Below are 15075 nucleotides of genomic sequence, written 5' to 3'. Positions count from 1 at the left end.
GAGCAAGTTGGGTTTTGAAAGATTTACTTCTTTAATGTAAATGGGAGGTACAAAGACAAAGTTTTTGTGTAGCCTCAGGATGCTATTGTTGAATGTGACGATGAGTTTCTCAGCATTGTAGCAAACATCATGGCCGGGGGGGGGGGGGGGGGGGGGGGGGAAGGGTGCGATCTTAACCCCCAAGAACAGGTGGGTTGGGGGCCGGGGGTGGTAGTTAAAATAATTGATTTTTCGAGCGCGACCACAACCTGGTTCCAACGCACCCACTTCCGAGAGGAGCATTTAGATGCGTGCAAATAACCTACTCGCCGCAGTTGGAACCCTAATTAGTGTAGGTGGGCAGGCAGTTAGCGTAGCAATTAATGTCTTTGAGATGTTAATTGGGTCTTTTTAAATTGATTTTCACCGACCTTTAAGTTGAACACCTCTGGCGTGGCCAGCTCTGATCATAATATAATTAGGTTTAATCTTTTTGGCCAATCCAAGGCTGCAGCCAATTTAATGCTGGTCCAGATTTCAAGAGGGCTAACTTTACAAAAATGGCTGAAGATCTAGCAAAAAATTGAATGGGCAACCCTACTTGATACACAATAAAGTATTGAGGGCAAATGCAATGAGCACATAAAAGACAGACACACGGTAAATCTAAACCATAATGGTTGACAAGAAATGTACAGAGGCAAATTTGATTGAAACAGGAAGTATTTTATACACTTAACTCACAGGAGAACAGGGAAAAGTATCGCATGCAATTAAGGAAGACAAAAACACCCATAAGATTAGCCAAGAGATCTCTGGAAAAGAAGATGGTGTGCAATTGTAGCAGTAATAGCAAAAGCTTTTTTTTAAACTATGTCAGTAGTCAGAAGACCATAAGGACCATATAGGGCCACTAAAGGATACGGTGAGGCAAATTCAAACTGATTCTCAGGTTGTGGCAGAGCTGCTAAATGACTATTTTACATCAGTCTATATACTCCTGCAGATTATGCTTATATTCCAGATGAGGGATGCTTAGTATTAAATAGCATTATTAATATTAAAATAGATATCTTGAATAGATTAGGAAAGCTCAAAACTGATAGGGCTCCAGGTCCAGATGATATCCATCCAAGGGTGATTAAAATGATGGGTCAGGTGCTCTGTGAACCCCTTGCCCGCTTCTTCAATAGTTCAATAGAGTCAGAGATAGTTCCATTAGGCTAGAAGCTAGCTCATGTAGTTCCCATTTCAAAAAAAAAGGGGACAAATCAGAGCCAGAGAACTAAAGGCACAACAGCCTGACATCAATTATTGGGACGATGTTAGAAGGGACCATAAGAGATGCCCTTTCTGATCACTGGGAAAGGGAAAGGGCCATTAGAAATTCACAACGTGGCTTACAAAAAGGTCATGCCTAACAAATTTGATAAGAGTTTTTTGAAGAAGTCACTAGGGTAGTGGATGAGGGTAATCTGGTAAACATTATCTACCTGGACATTCAGAAAGCCTTTAATAAAAAGTTACCTCACATTAGATTACTTCTTGTGGTATCAGTAGAAATTTGAAAAGCTTAATTAGGAATTGGCTCCAATCCTGCAACCAAGAAGTTGTAGTTAATGGATGTGGTTCATCTTGGAGATATGTTACTAGCGGTGCCCCCAGGGATCAGTCTGAGGCCCGTTAATCTTCATGGTCTTTATTAATGACCTGTACAGCAGTGTTGGTAGTATGGCAAGTAAGTTTGCAGATGACACCAAAATCTGTGCAAAGGTTAAGACGGTAGAGGAGTGCAATCAAATCCAAAAAGATTTAGATGTGCTAGGGGAGTGGGCCACATATTGGCAAATGGCGTTTAATTTAGATATATGTAGTGTCATGTGCATTGATAGGGTCAACTCAGAATACACGTATCATTTGCAGGGAACAATACTGAAAGAGGTTGAGCAACAAAAAGATCTTGGTGTTATTGTGCACAGATCACTAAAGGTTCATGACCAATGTAGAGAAATTGTAGCTAAAAAGCTAACTAGGGGTATCGGGTTGTATTAATTGAACCACAGTATAAATTAAAGGACACCATTTTGACACAGTACAGGTCGCTGGTCAGACTGCATCTAGAGTACTGTGCCCAGTTTTGGTCCCCTCACATGGTTGGTGATATAGTGGCCTTAGAAAAGATCCAGAGGAGAGCTACAAGAATGATTCCTAGCTTAAAGAAGCTGAGCTACTCAGATAGGCTCAAGGACCTTGGCCAATTTACTTTGGAGCAGCATAGACTTAAAAGGTGACCCGATAGAGGTCTATAAAATGATTAAAGGGCTGGATAGCATCCCTATTGATAGATTATTCCAGTTTAACAGATTAGGGAGGACTAGGGGCACAAGTTTAAACTATGGAAGAGTAGGAATAGACTGGATATTAGGCAGTTCTTCTTTTCCCGAGAGAATTGAGAGCCACTGGGATACATTGCCGACTGGTGTGGTGGGTGCTGACACTCTGCATGCCTTGACGAGGAAGCTGGACCGGTTCCTGACTGGGGCAGAGATTGCATCATATAGAAGGCAAGTGTCTTTATAGATAACACTTAGTCCATGTGATCTCCTGGGCTGGTTTTGATCACCTGAGAGGATTGGAGAGGAATTTTACATAGTACTTTTTCCCTTATTGGCCCTAAGCTTTTTTGCCTCTCCCAGAAGAATACATGGCTGCAGGGATGGATGTGAGGGTGGGGTGAGGAAGAAGTGTTTAGCCATGATGGTCCAGGCACCATGAGTGTGAGGCAGACTTGAAGGACCAGCTGGTCTTTTCCGACCCATCAATTTTGTATGTACCTAGGTGTTTTACTGTTTAGTTATCCTGTGCGATGTATTATTTAAATTGAGTATTCTAACCTTCATAGTAGCTTTTTTTAAAATCAATAATATGGGTCCAATTTAATTCAACGGCCTTCTTACCAAATTGGGCGGGCAGTTAGGGGATGAGCAGCTAACCACCATCAGATCCTGGTGAACATCCAGCAGCGTCCAGCTCCCAGCCTCTGAACCTGCAGCACACAAAAACTGGTTATTCAGGGTACTCATTGGAAAAGCATAAGACTCAGCAGCATGATGTCTTTTAACTGAAGAACTGTTATCAACAGAGGAAATTGAAGATCTGTAAATGTTCAGTTTTCCTATATCTATACTGATTGAATTAGGGAGACCTTCATGCAAAGAGTGATTATCACTTGAAATAGTCTTCCCGGTAGGGTTGTGAGATGAAATAAGGCTCAGTCAAGAGTTAGTTCAATAACGTGATAGGGGGAAATGTAGGAAATGTCAGGATGGATGAGCTAAGATGGACCGAATCTATATTGTGAATTTTCAGATAACCGGTGTAACTTCAGTGCTAATCGCTAATCCTTGTTTTAAGTCTAAAGTGCCTGGGATGAGAAGTCTGCGGAGTTATAATTGTACAGATGACAATCTCTCCAGGCTGAGGAAACACTAAGGCAGGTAACATGAAGATTGCACCACTTATCCCTTGAAGCTAGCTAGCCCCATCTCTTGAATGGAATATTCTGTACAATAGGGAAATACATGTTCTGTAGGCCTATCCTGCTAAGCATGTACACTTCCTCAAAAATATTTTTCCAAGTAAAAGCAGTAGAGCCCAGGTGTAGCACATGCGGCAGAGATCTCTGCACAGATGAGAAAAATACTTCAAGCAAACAGGAGTCGATATTCTTTTCTGGCAAAATGTTGTGAGAGCAGAACTGCACTAAGTTATTCCTCACTCTGTGACTGTTCACACTCTGTATAACTAGTTTGTCATCTATGATTTGTTCAACCATCTGCTGCATATACAAGGAAAAAATAAAAAAATCATTGCAGGATAAGGACGAAGACAAATTACAAAGCAAAGTTGGACAAAAGAAAGAAAGGGGGAACACACAAGCTAAACGGAAAGAAATTTTAATAGAAAAGAAAAACAGAAAATGCTGGAAAAACTCAGCAAGTGAGGCAGCATCTGTGGAGAAAGAAAGAGTTAGAGTTTCAGGTCGAAGACCTTTCGTCAGAAATTTTAAGGGAACAGGCTAAGTTGATATCACATGGAAAAATGATCAAAATAGAATCTTCAGCAACAGGACCCTCCATCACCATCAGCTTTTTTTTTTATTCGTTCACGGGATGTGGGCGTCGCTGGCAAGGCCGGCATTTATTGCCCATCCCTAATTGCCCTCGAGAAGGTGGTGGTGAGCCGCCTTCTTGAACCGCTGCAGTCCGTGTGGTGACGGTTCTCCCACAGTGCTGTTAGGAAGGGAGTTCCAGGATTTTGACCCAGCGACAATGAAGGAACGGCGATATATTTCCAAGTCGGGATGGTGTGTGACTTGGAGGGGAACGTGCAGGTGGTGTTGTTCCCATGTGCCTGCTGCCCTTGTCCTTCTAGGTGGTAGAGGTCGCGGGTTTGGGAGGTGCTGTCGAAGAAGCCTTGGCGAGTTGCTGCAGTGCATCCTGTGGATGGTGCACACTGCAGCCACAGTGCGTCGGTGGTGAAGGGAGTGAATGTTTAGGGTGGTGGATGGGGTGCCAATCAAGCGGGCTGCTTTATCTTGGATGGTGTCGAGCTTCTTGAGTGTTGTTGGAGCTGCACTCATCCAGGCAAGTGGAGAGTATTCCATCACACTCCTGACTTGTGCCTTGTAGATGGTGGAAAGGCTTTGGGGAGTCAGGAGGTGAGTCACTCGCCGCAGAATACCCAGCCTCTGACCTGCTCTCGTAGCCACAGTATTTATATGGCTGGTCCAGTTAAGTTTCTGGTCAATGGTGACCCCCAGGATGTTGATGGTGGGGGAATTCGGCGATGGTAATGCCGTTGAATGTCAAGGGGAGGTGGTTAGACTCTCTCTTGTTGGAGATGGTCATTGCCTGGCACTTATCTGGCGCGAATGTTACTTGCCACTTATCAGCCCAAGCCTGGATGTTGTCCAGGTCTTGCTGCATGCAGGCTCGGACTGCTTCATTATCTGAGGGGTTGCGAATGGAACTGAACACTGTGCAGTCATCAGCGAACATCCCCATTTCTGACCTTATGATGGAGGGAAGGTCATTGATGAAGCAGCTGAAGATGGTTGGGCCTAGGACACTGCCCTGAGGAACTCCTGCAGCAATGCCCTGGGGCTGAGATGATTGACCTCCAACAACCACTGCCATCTTCCTTTGTGCTAGGTATGACTCCAGCCACTGGAGAGTTTTCCCCCTGATTCCCATTGACTTCAATTTTACTAGGGCTCCTTGGTGCCACACTCGGTCAAATGCTGCCTTGATGTCAAGGGCAGTCACTCTCACCTCACCTCTGGAATTCAGCTCTTTTGTCCATGTTTGGACCAAGGCTGTAATGAGGTCTGGAGCCGAGTGGTCCTGGCGGAACCCAAACTGAGCATCGGTGAGCAGGTTATTGGTGAGTAAGTGCCGCTTGATAGCACTGTCGACGACACCTTCCATCACTTTGCTGATGATTGAGAGTAGACTGATGGGGCGGTAATTGGCCGGATTGGATTTGTCCTGCTTTTTGTGGACAGGACATACCTGGGCAATTTTCCACATTGTCGGGTGCATGCCAGTGTTGTAGCTGTACTGGAACAGCTTGGCTAGAGGCGCAGCTAGTTCTGGAGCACAAGACTTCAGCACTACAGCTGGGATGTTGTCAGGGCCCATAGCCTTTGCTGTATCCAGTGCACTCAGCCGTTTCTTGATATCACGTGGAGTGAATCGAATTGGCCGAAGACTGGCTTCCGTGATGGTGGGGATATCGGGAGGAGGCTGAGATGGAATTTCCACTCGGCACTTCTGGCTGAAGATGGTTGCAAACGCTTCAGCCTTGTCTTTTGCACTCACGTGCTGGACTCTGCCATCATTGAGAATGGGGATGTTTGCAGAGCCTCCTCCTCCCGTTAGTTGTTTAATTGTCCACCACCATTCACGACTGGATGTGGCAGGACTGCAGAGCTTTGATCTGATCCGTTGGTTGTGGAATCGCTTAGCTCTGTCTATCGCATGTTGCTTCCGCTGTTTAGCATGCATGTAGTCCTGAGTTGTAGCTTCACCAGGTTGGCACCTCATTTTTAGGTACGCCTGGTGCTGCTCCTGGCATACTCTTCTACACTCCTCATTGAACCAGGGTTGATCCCCTGGCTTGTTGGTAATGGTAGAGTGAGGAATATGCCAGGCCATGAGGTTACAGATTGTGCTGGAATACAATTCTGCTGCTGCTGATGGCCCACAGCGCCTCATGGATGCCCAGTTTTGAGCTGCTAGATCTGTTCTGAATCTATCCCATTTAGCACGGTGGTAGTGCCACACAACACGTTGGATGGTGTCCTCAGTGCGAAGACGGGATTTCATCTCCACGAGGACTGTGCGGTGGTCACTCCTACCAATACTGTCATGGACAGATGCATTTGCGACAGGTAGATTGGTGAGGACGAGGTCAAGTAAGTTTTTCCCTCGTGTTGGTTCGCTCACCACCTGCCGCAGGCCCAGTCTAGCAGCTATGTCCTTCAGGACTCGGCCAGCTCAGTCAGTAGTGGTGCTACCGAGCCACTCTTGGTGATGGACATTGAAGTCCCCCACCCAGAGTACATTCTGTACCCTTGCTACCCTCAGTGCTTCCTCCAAGTGGTGTTCAACATGGAGGAGGACTGATTCATCAGCTGAGGGAGGACGGTAGGTGGTAATCAGCAGGAGGTTTCCTTGCCTATGTTTGACCTGATGCCATGAGATTTCATGGGGTCCAGAGTCAATGTTGAGGACTCCCAGGGCCACTCCCTCTTGACTGTATATCACTGTACCCCCACCTCTGGTGGGTCGGTCCTGCCGGTGGGACAGGACATACCCAGGGATGGTGATGGAAGAGTCTGGGACGTTGGCTGAAAGATATGATTCTGTGAGTATGGCTATGTCAGGCTGTTGCTTGACTAGTCTGTGGGACAGCTCTCCCAATTTTGGCACAAGTCCCCAGATGTTAGTAAGGAGGACCTTGCAGGGTCGACTGGGCTTGGTGTTTTGCCGTTGTCATGTCCGGTGTCTAGTGGTCCGATGCCGGGTGGTCCGTCCGGTTTTATTCTTATTATGACTTTTCGTAGCGAGATTTTACAACTGAGTGGCTTGCTAGGCCATTTCAGTGGGCAATTAAGAATCAACCACATTGCTGTGGGTCTGGAGTCACATATAGGCCAGACCGGGTAAGGGCGGCAGGCTTCCTTCCCTAAAGGACATTAGTGAACCAGATGGGTTTTTACGACAATCCGGTAGTTTCATGGCCATCATTACCGATACTTGTATTTTAATTCCAGATTTTAATTTAATTAATTGAAGCTGACCTGATGTACCCTATGGCTACAAAAATAGCTTTTTTTTAAAAAAAACTGTTTTTCAGTAAGTTTTTCTTTTCAAATCAAGTACCAGTCATATCTCTGGACAGGAGAAGAAACTGATTCTTGGAGGAGTGTTCAGTTGCTGATGGAATTTTAATGTACGCATCAATTTATTAGTTTACATTTTAACGGCTTCTTTTGTTAAAACTTGTGATGGTTTCATACCAAACAATTTTGCAGCAATCATCTTCTAGTTTAGTCGGCAAGCTGGAGTTATTTACATCCTATGAATGGGTGAATTTTAAACCATGCATGGATGCAGATGCTGCAAAATCCTAAACACTGTACTTTAAAGAAAGCTGCTCTCTGGTGACAGGAAGTCACTTACAAAGTTTGTTCAAAGTTTGAGAAATCATTTCAAAGCTATGAACCATAGACCTTTCAATCTGCAATTTCTTGGAAAAGTTGGAATTATGGTCAACATGAGATGGCAGGACACGTTTTTTTTTAAGAACAAGTTGATTTTACCAGCTTGGAATTTTTGCACTCTTGTTGCTTTTCTCAATGGGACACTTCAATGTCGAAATGCCATGATTAAAAAGGGACAGTTGAGGTTGTTGAAGATATAAGGAAAGGGGGACAAGTGAAAGGGATGACCTAGTTCATGAATCTGTCCTCCACATAGCTCTGGAAACATTGGGGGTGCAAAGATAGATGAGACAGGAACAGGCAATACTTACCAGCAGTGAGTGATGTCACACTTCCTGTTGCACTGTTTACTACGATTAGATCCTGAGAAAGCAAGACACACGCATAGAGTATTAGAGCTCAATTCATATTTATTAAATTTATTCTTTATCAGCATCCTTGTGTATATTCTGTACATCATGCACGGGTTTAAATAATTAAATGAAGTACTTTCCCCATCTTAACCAAGATGTGGAGATGCCGGTGATGGACTGGGGTTGACAATTGTAAACAATTTTACAACACCAAGTTATAGTCCAGCAATTTTATTTTAAATTCACAAGCTTTCGGAGACTTCCTCCTTCCTCAGGTAAATTTACCTGAGGAAGGAGGAAGTCTCCGAAAGCTTGTGAATTTAAAATAAAATTGCTGGACTATAACTTGGTGTTGTAAAATTGTTTACAATCATCTTAACCAAGTCAGCATTAAGGGTGACTCAATTGGCCTCAGCAACCCATGGCTAGTGAGGTCGGAAAAAAAAATAGCACAGGTTTCCATTACCGAAGGTTACCCAACGACACCTGATGGAAAGTGTGGATGCTGGGTGAGAACAGGATCAGACTTGGTTGTGGTGTCCTCCATGGCAGAATAGCTAATGGTCACTCACCGTCTGGGCTCAGATATAAAAAATGGCCATTTGGGTGAGGTAGCAGACAGTTACTCGCAATCACAGAACTGTAAACCACCCCTCCAAGAGTGAGAGCAAGAGAATGAATTGTTAGGTGACTCAGCCCATAATTGAACACCTTCTCTGGATGATTCGAGTGTGATGATAAAGTTAAAAGTGACATAGCACCAGTGCATTCTCTCACCAGGCTTATTTCTGAAATAAAGTTCACACTTTGAAGCTGGAGTATTATTCATGCCAGTCGATAGACCCAGAATCTTGATGTGTTTCAGCCAAAGTGAAAGAGAAAATCAAATCAATGCAAAGTATCCTGAGTGAAACTAAATAAATACAAATTTACATTGTGCTGCTTTTGATCAGCATTTGATTAGAGTGAATTTTTTTTTTAAAAAGGTAACGGTTGCTCAAAATTCAATCCCCACACAATTTAAAGCATGTGCTTAATTGGAATGATTAAATAAACAGCACCTTTTACTCAAAGTGGTTGTTCACATTGAGGCGTTTTAGTGTAGGATTTGCTAATGCACTTGGGTGCATTATCCAATTTTCTCTCAGTACTGTATCACTAATTTATTTATTTTTCCTCAATTTCTTCTATCCTCTTCTGAAGGTGCCGACCCTTCAGGAGATGCAGCTTCATGGGCCAGTACCTGGAACCTTCTGGTCTGCAGGACTGAGCGCCACACTAAGGCCCTGATATTTGCGGAGAGGTGGAGAGGGCGAAAGCCCACGGGAATGCGCCGAGGCCGGGGAAGTCTTGTCAAATTCAACCTCATTATAATTTTTTTCTTCCGTTTCCTTCCTGGCAACTGGCCAAATTGACAGGCTGGCCGGCTGCCGGGCGGGAAAACCAGCGGCAGGAGGACGCAGCTGGAGACCCTTGAGGATGGTCCCCGGCAATCTGAAGAAAGGAAGGGAGGCCATCGTAGGTGAGGGGAAAAAGAGGCTGGAATTCGGTTCATGGTGGGGGCGGGGGGGGGAAAGAGGAGAAAAGAGAGAGAGAGGACAGCAGACATGGGTGCTCAGGGGAGGTCTACAATAGCAGCATGGAGGAAGAGAGGTCGCAATTGGCAGAGGGGGTGGCTGAAGGCTTCCACGAGGAGCGAGGGGGAGCATTCCTGCTCTTCTTGGCCCACAAGGAGTGCTGTAAAAGACACTTACCTTCTTGAGCTGGCAGCTCCCGCCTCGCTTTCACTGCTGGGTTTCCAGAGTGCTGGGAACTGTTCATTTTAAATCAGGCTCCCAATTGCACCGTGGGAGCCTGATTTAATTATGTTAATTAAGTGTCTCACCTCTCGACAGCAGGACAATCGCACACCATGCAAAAGGCTGCAGGTGTGTCCGCGGCAGATTGAGGATGCGTTCCATGTTTTAAAATTTTTAACCTCCTCCCCCCCCGGTCATTGGGGGGTTAATATCGAGGCCCAAGTCATCGTAGGAGCTCCAATGTCCACAAATGTAAACCTGATTCTCTAGTCCCTTTCCACTTGGTCCCACTCACTGATAGTCCAGTTACCTTCCTGCTTCTCTGGGCTGTGTCGATGAGGACCCGCTGGCTGTCCATCGCCCAGCAGTTCTGTGCCAGCACTGAAGAATAAATGCCAGTAAATCCATCTGAAACACATATTATTGGCTATCATTATTAACTCTCCAAGTACCATTGACTTGAGTTCATGCCTATAGTTCCCAATGTTCGGTGGGGGCGGTGGGGCGGGGGGTGGGGGGTGGGGCGGGGGTGAAGATTAAGATTTCCTGTGTAACAAAATTGTAGACCTATTCCTTATAATAGGTTTAGGATATTGTTGCACGTAGTGTGCCGAGGAAATCTTCCCCAATGGTGAGATTTTGTCAACATGTGCCAGGCAGGGGTTCACTTGCCTACTCAGAGAGAGGAAGGGAACATCTGCGGGCCAGATACCTGGGCTGCTGCTTTTGCATATATCCTTGTTGCTAGTCATATAGCTGCATTTGTGGAGCCTCTCGATCAAGGAAGGTAGACTACCAACGGTAATGGAAGAGGGGGGGAAATAATGAAGTAATTTGCATTAAGAACAAAAAAAAGACATTTCTTTTTTACATTTTCAGATGTGACTTTTCCCTTTTCCAAACCTGCACTTCCACATAATTGAAGTTTAAACAGATTCTGAAATTTATTTTCATCTATTCTATAGTTTCATTCCTTTTTGTTTCTCTATCCATTTCCTGCCTTCTCCCACCCCGCTTTTCACCACTATGCAATCACCTTTAGCCACAAGGGTTGGTTAGGCAGGTCAAATCTACAACTTTCTCATGCTCACCATCACTGAAAATGAAGCCCACTTGTATCCAGTACTAACCTTACCAGTTAGAGGAACTTTGAACAATTTTAACTCAACCAGCTTTACAGGGAAAAGACAGGTCCCAGCTGACATTGAAGGTTGACTTGAAAAGAAAGACTCGGGTTCCAAACCAGCTCAGACTGATCAGATTAGTAATTCATTCAAGTAATGGATCAAACGCTAAAAGTTTCATACATTTAGATAGATTTCTTACAGAAAATAAAATTTTGGGATACGGTGCATGAGTAATCTGAGACATGACGGGCTATAAATTGGGCCATGTAGCGTCCATTTTGTAGGCGTGCGCCAGATGCCATCTTGGTAAAGACGTTTGCGCGCTCGCAGGTAATGAATGCCGGCACCATGTAAAGTAAGGAGAATATGTGGTAGATCAGCGTGCAATGCTGATTTAAAGGGATAGATACGATTTTGGAACTCAGCACTCAAGCCAATGCACTGTCTGAACCTCGCACAGCTGAACAGGTTATAAACAGCATGGAGGACCCTCTTTGCCCCATCAGCGCTATTTAAAGGGATCATGCACAAGTTTCAGGTTAGTTGCTGGATTATTGCTTCTGGCTGCTGATGCATTTGTACCTGTTTTTGGAGGTCTCCTATACTTGAATACTAGGACTAGAGGGACATAGCCTAAAAATTAGCACCAGGACTTAGAGGCGCGAAGTTAGGAAATGCTTCTACATGCAAAAGTGTGGTAGAAGTTTGGAACTCTTCTGTAAACGGCTGTTGATGCTAGCTCAATTGTTAATTTTAAATCTGAGATTGACAGATTTTTGTTAACCAAAGGTATGAAGGATATGGGGCTAAGGCAGGTATATGGAGTTAGGTCACAGATCAACCATGATCTCACTGAATGGCGGAACAGGCTTGAGGAGCTAAATGGCCTACTCCTCTTCCTATGTTCCTATAATAAAGTTTCAATACTCTACAGGGAGTAGGCTGGCTAGCTGATTGCCGGTGCCCTTGCTGTTGCTTGAGTGGCAGGGATGGGACAGGAATGCAGTCATCCTGAGAGAGGTCAGCAGGTTCACGTTCCATGGAGCCACTGCTCCTGTTATGCACCACCTTCTCCTGCAAGAAAGTGGGACATATGTCAGTGAGTGTCCTGCAAGATGTTTCGGTGATGTGCCTATCATGGTTGAATAGCTGCCAGTGCGTGTGACCTGTGAGTTGTGGGTTTGTGGCTTGCAACAGTGGTAATGTGCCATGGTGAGAGGAAGCATCTGATTGGAAGAGTTGAGTACTGATTGAAACAGTTTGTTGTTAGGTGGGTGATGGGGTGTAGTGCGTGGAGCAGTGGATGTGGCTAGTGGTGCAGTTGGTAGGAGATGCCACTTGACAATTGACCTCACTCACCTTGACCACTCGTGTCAAAGCATTGAACTTCTTCCTGCACTGCATCCACGTTCGTGGTGCTGTGCGCCTGGCATTTACTTTGTTCCCTAAGGAGCATGTCTGGAGGGCCTCTTGCCCCTCACCCCCCCCTTGTGGATATAGGATGCCCCTTCTTCTGTCCACCTCTTGCACCATGGCCTCTAGCGCATCAGAGAACCTTGGTGCACACTCTCTCGCCGGGCCTGGTACAAACTCAGATTGGCGAGGTCTGGCAGGAAGATTGGAGGATGTGGGATTTAGTAGTGTGCAACCTTTATTCAATGTTTTAACATAACTCATCAGTGTGTAAACATAGGGATGGGACCTGTATGTGTGTTTTATGTGTGCAATGTCTGATCTCCATTCAGACTCCATGCGGACTCATATCTTACATTTTGCAAATAAGATGTGCAGGCTGCCTTTAAGTAGTGCAAGCCACTTGCGATATCTGGGCCCCCTGCTGGTGAGTAGTCACTCAACAGCGCAGCTAGGCCTGGTTGCTCACAACTATCAGATGGATCACCAAGCAGCACGAATGTTACGTGCTGCCTGCATCTCAACAACCGGGCGCGGGTTAATCGTGCACCACGTCTGGTTTCGGGGGTTATCCAATATAACCCCTGATATGTGGTACGTGTAGCATGCTTGGGAGGGACAAAGTAAGTTTGGACCTATGGTTCCCAAAGCTTTCCACCAATTCTGTTTTCCTCATGTAATTTCTGGGTCTGTTGTAGACTAATGGATACAGATGGATTGCCATGATCAGCCAACAACTCCTTTATCATTGTATAATGCTTCTACCAGGATAGTAGAAGGCGAACTGGATGGAACTTGGTCGTTTCTTGTCTAGCAATTCCTATATTCCTATTTCTGAACTGGTGATGCTAAAGCCGATTGGAACAGCCAAAAATAACAATGAAAAATTTAAACAGGATTTTGATAGGAACTTAGAAGTATACATTACTTGGGCTCAATACTAGCTCAGTGTGTAAATGCACTATATGGCATGGCGCTGAGCCATTCAGATCTGGAAGGACCTGGGTTCATACTCCAGTCTGTGCTGTGTTAACTGATCTGAGTCAGGCAGTAGCTGGACATCATCATTCCCTGTAATGCCGCCAGGCTTGGGAGAAGAAAAATCTGCCACGGTTTCTGCTGCCGATCACTGTCCAGTGAGTTCAGCTGGCAAGCGAGCATGTGGCCATGATCAAATAGGCTGCTGATAATCACCATCCAGACTCGCACGTGAAGGCTGGCACTTGGAACAAAGTACTGAAGGGCAATTGGCACCTGTGGATCAGTGTCCCAGCATGAGTCACTGCCTTCAGGAGAGGAGAAAATTGCATCTTTTTAAAAATAAAAATGATAGACCTCCCATCACTTACCCACAGTTGGATGATCCACAATCTTCACCACAGTCGACGTTATTTTTTTGTCCAAGTCATACTGAAAGAAAATACATGATACAGTAAGAAAAAGGAGAAGCTCGGTTACTGCACAGATACACTTCAATGCATGTGTAACATAGTTGAGTTAATCTATGACACCAGCCCTGTTGGGACTGGAGGAATGTCACCAAGCTGGTTTGAATAATGTCAATAAGCCAGGAACTCATTCCAAAATTTTCTTCATTTCTGTCAGGAAATTAAATAAGTTAGAAAGGGTCATTGCGAGTGTAGGCAATACCTCTTCTGCTGGAAGGATCAAGTCCAATCAGTTTACCTGGAAATCAACAGTGACATCAAGGAAGAAATAGTGGACATGACATCTTGGCTGGGAATTTGGTCTCACACCACAAACTGGCATGAAGTGGGCAGTGCGCCTGCAACATGAGCCCTGAGGGCCAGAGGCTCACTGGAAATTGGCCCTCAGGCCTCATCTACATAATACCGGTGAGCTGTGGATACCAATCAGGCACTCCGATGCAGCTCGCCAGTCAGGGCCCTGGAAAATTCGCTAGCTCCGAGATAGAGCCAGCCTCCAGGTAAGTTGTGGAGATGGGGGGGGGGGTGGGGGGAAGAAAGGGGAACATGAGGAGAGTGAGCATGGGCCGGCAGCAGTCGCAATGCTGCTGTGGAGCCAGGAGGAGCAACCTGTTCCACTTCCTTAACCAAACTTTTGGTCACCCCTACTAATATCAGAATGTTTTTGAATCAAAAAACATTTTTTCTCTCTATGAAGCATTTGGGACATTCCTCCACATTACAGGCACTATATATGTTGTTGATTTTTTAAATTATTATAATTGTCGCAAGTTAAGCCGAGATGAGAGGGCCACTTAAGGGCATAACTCCTGTGGCTGAATTCCATGGTGAAAGTGTTCAGTTCTTAAAACTATCCAATATGGTTCTTTGAGTATTTCTAGAATTAGAGCAGCAATGTTAAATATCCAAATTTTTTCTGATACTGTAGAGAACTGTAAAACATTTCTTCATTCACAACATTCTTGGAATAAATTAGACACACGGAAGAAGATACTAACCAAGGATAGGCTGTAGCACTGGTGGTGGGTCCTAACGTTGCCGCCCTCCAGGTAGATAACATGACGCTGGTCAGGACTGAGGCGTGGGGAACGCACAGAATTTATTCCTGAAGAAATCTGCACTGTGAAAAGGGAAAGTCATCAATTTCAAAACATTTTCATGAGCAGA

The 15075-nt window shown here is 45.1% G+C and overlaps 1 protein-coding gene across 8 annotated transcripts in view; it reads right to left on the bottom strand.

Moving 5' to 3' along the window:
- LOC137334273 (acylamino-acid-releasing enzyme-like) overlaps positions 1-15075 on the bottom strand; it is a 60841-nt gene that overhangs the window by 19400 nt on the left and 26366 nt on the right. For 7 of the 8 annotated variants that reach the window (XR_010966121.1, XR_010966122.1, XM_067998928.1 and 4 more), the window contains 5 exons: positions 14907-15028; positions 13810-13870; positions 10216-10328; positions 8080-8131; positions 2937-3025 (listed from right to left, as the gene is read on the bottom strand). Coding sequence is in view for 6 of the 8 variants with exons in the window: in XM_067998928.1 (XP_067855029.1) it covers positions 2937-3025; positions 8080-8131; positions 10216-10328; positions 13810-13870; positions 14907-15028 (437 nt within the window). In the remaining 2 variants the exon portion in view is untranslated. The remainder of the gene's footprint in view (positions 1-2936; positions 3026-8079; positions 8132-10215; positions 10329-13809; positions 13871-14906; positions 15029-15075) is intronic. The other variant, XM_067998930.1, reaches the window with a different exon arrangement.

The sequence above is a fragment of the Heptranchias perlo genome, chromosome 17 (genome assembly GCF_035084215.1).
Source record: "Heptranchias perlo isolate sHepPer1 chromosome 17, sHepPer1.hap1, whole genome shotgun sequence".
Taxonomy (NCBI): domain Eukaryota; kingdom Metazoa; phylum Chordata; class Chondrichthyes; order Hexanchiformes; family Hexanchidae; genus Heptranchias; species Heptranchias perlo.
Note: the sequence above shows the minus strand (reverse complement) of the source record. Positions and strands in the feature narration are given on the sequence as shown.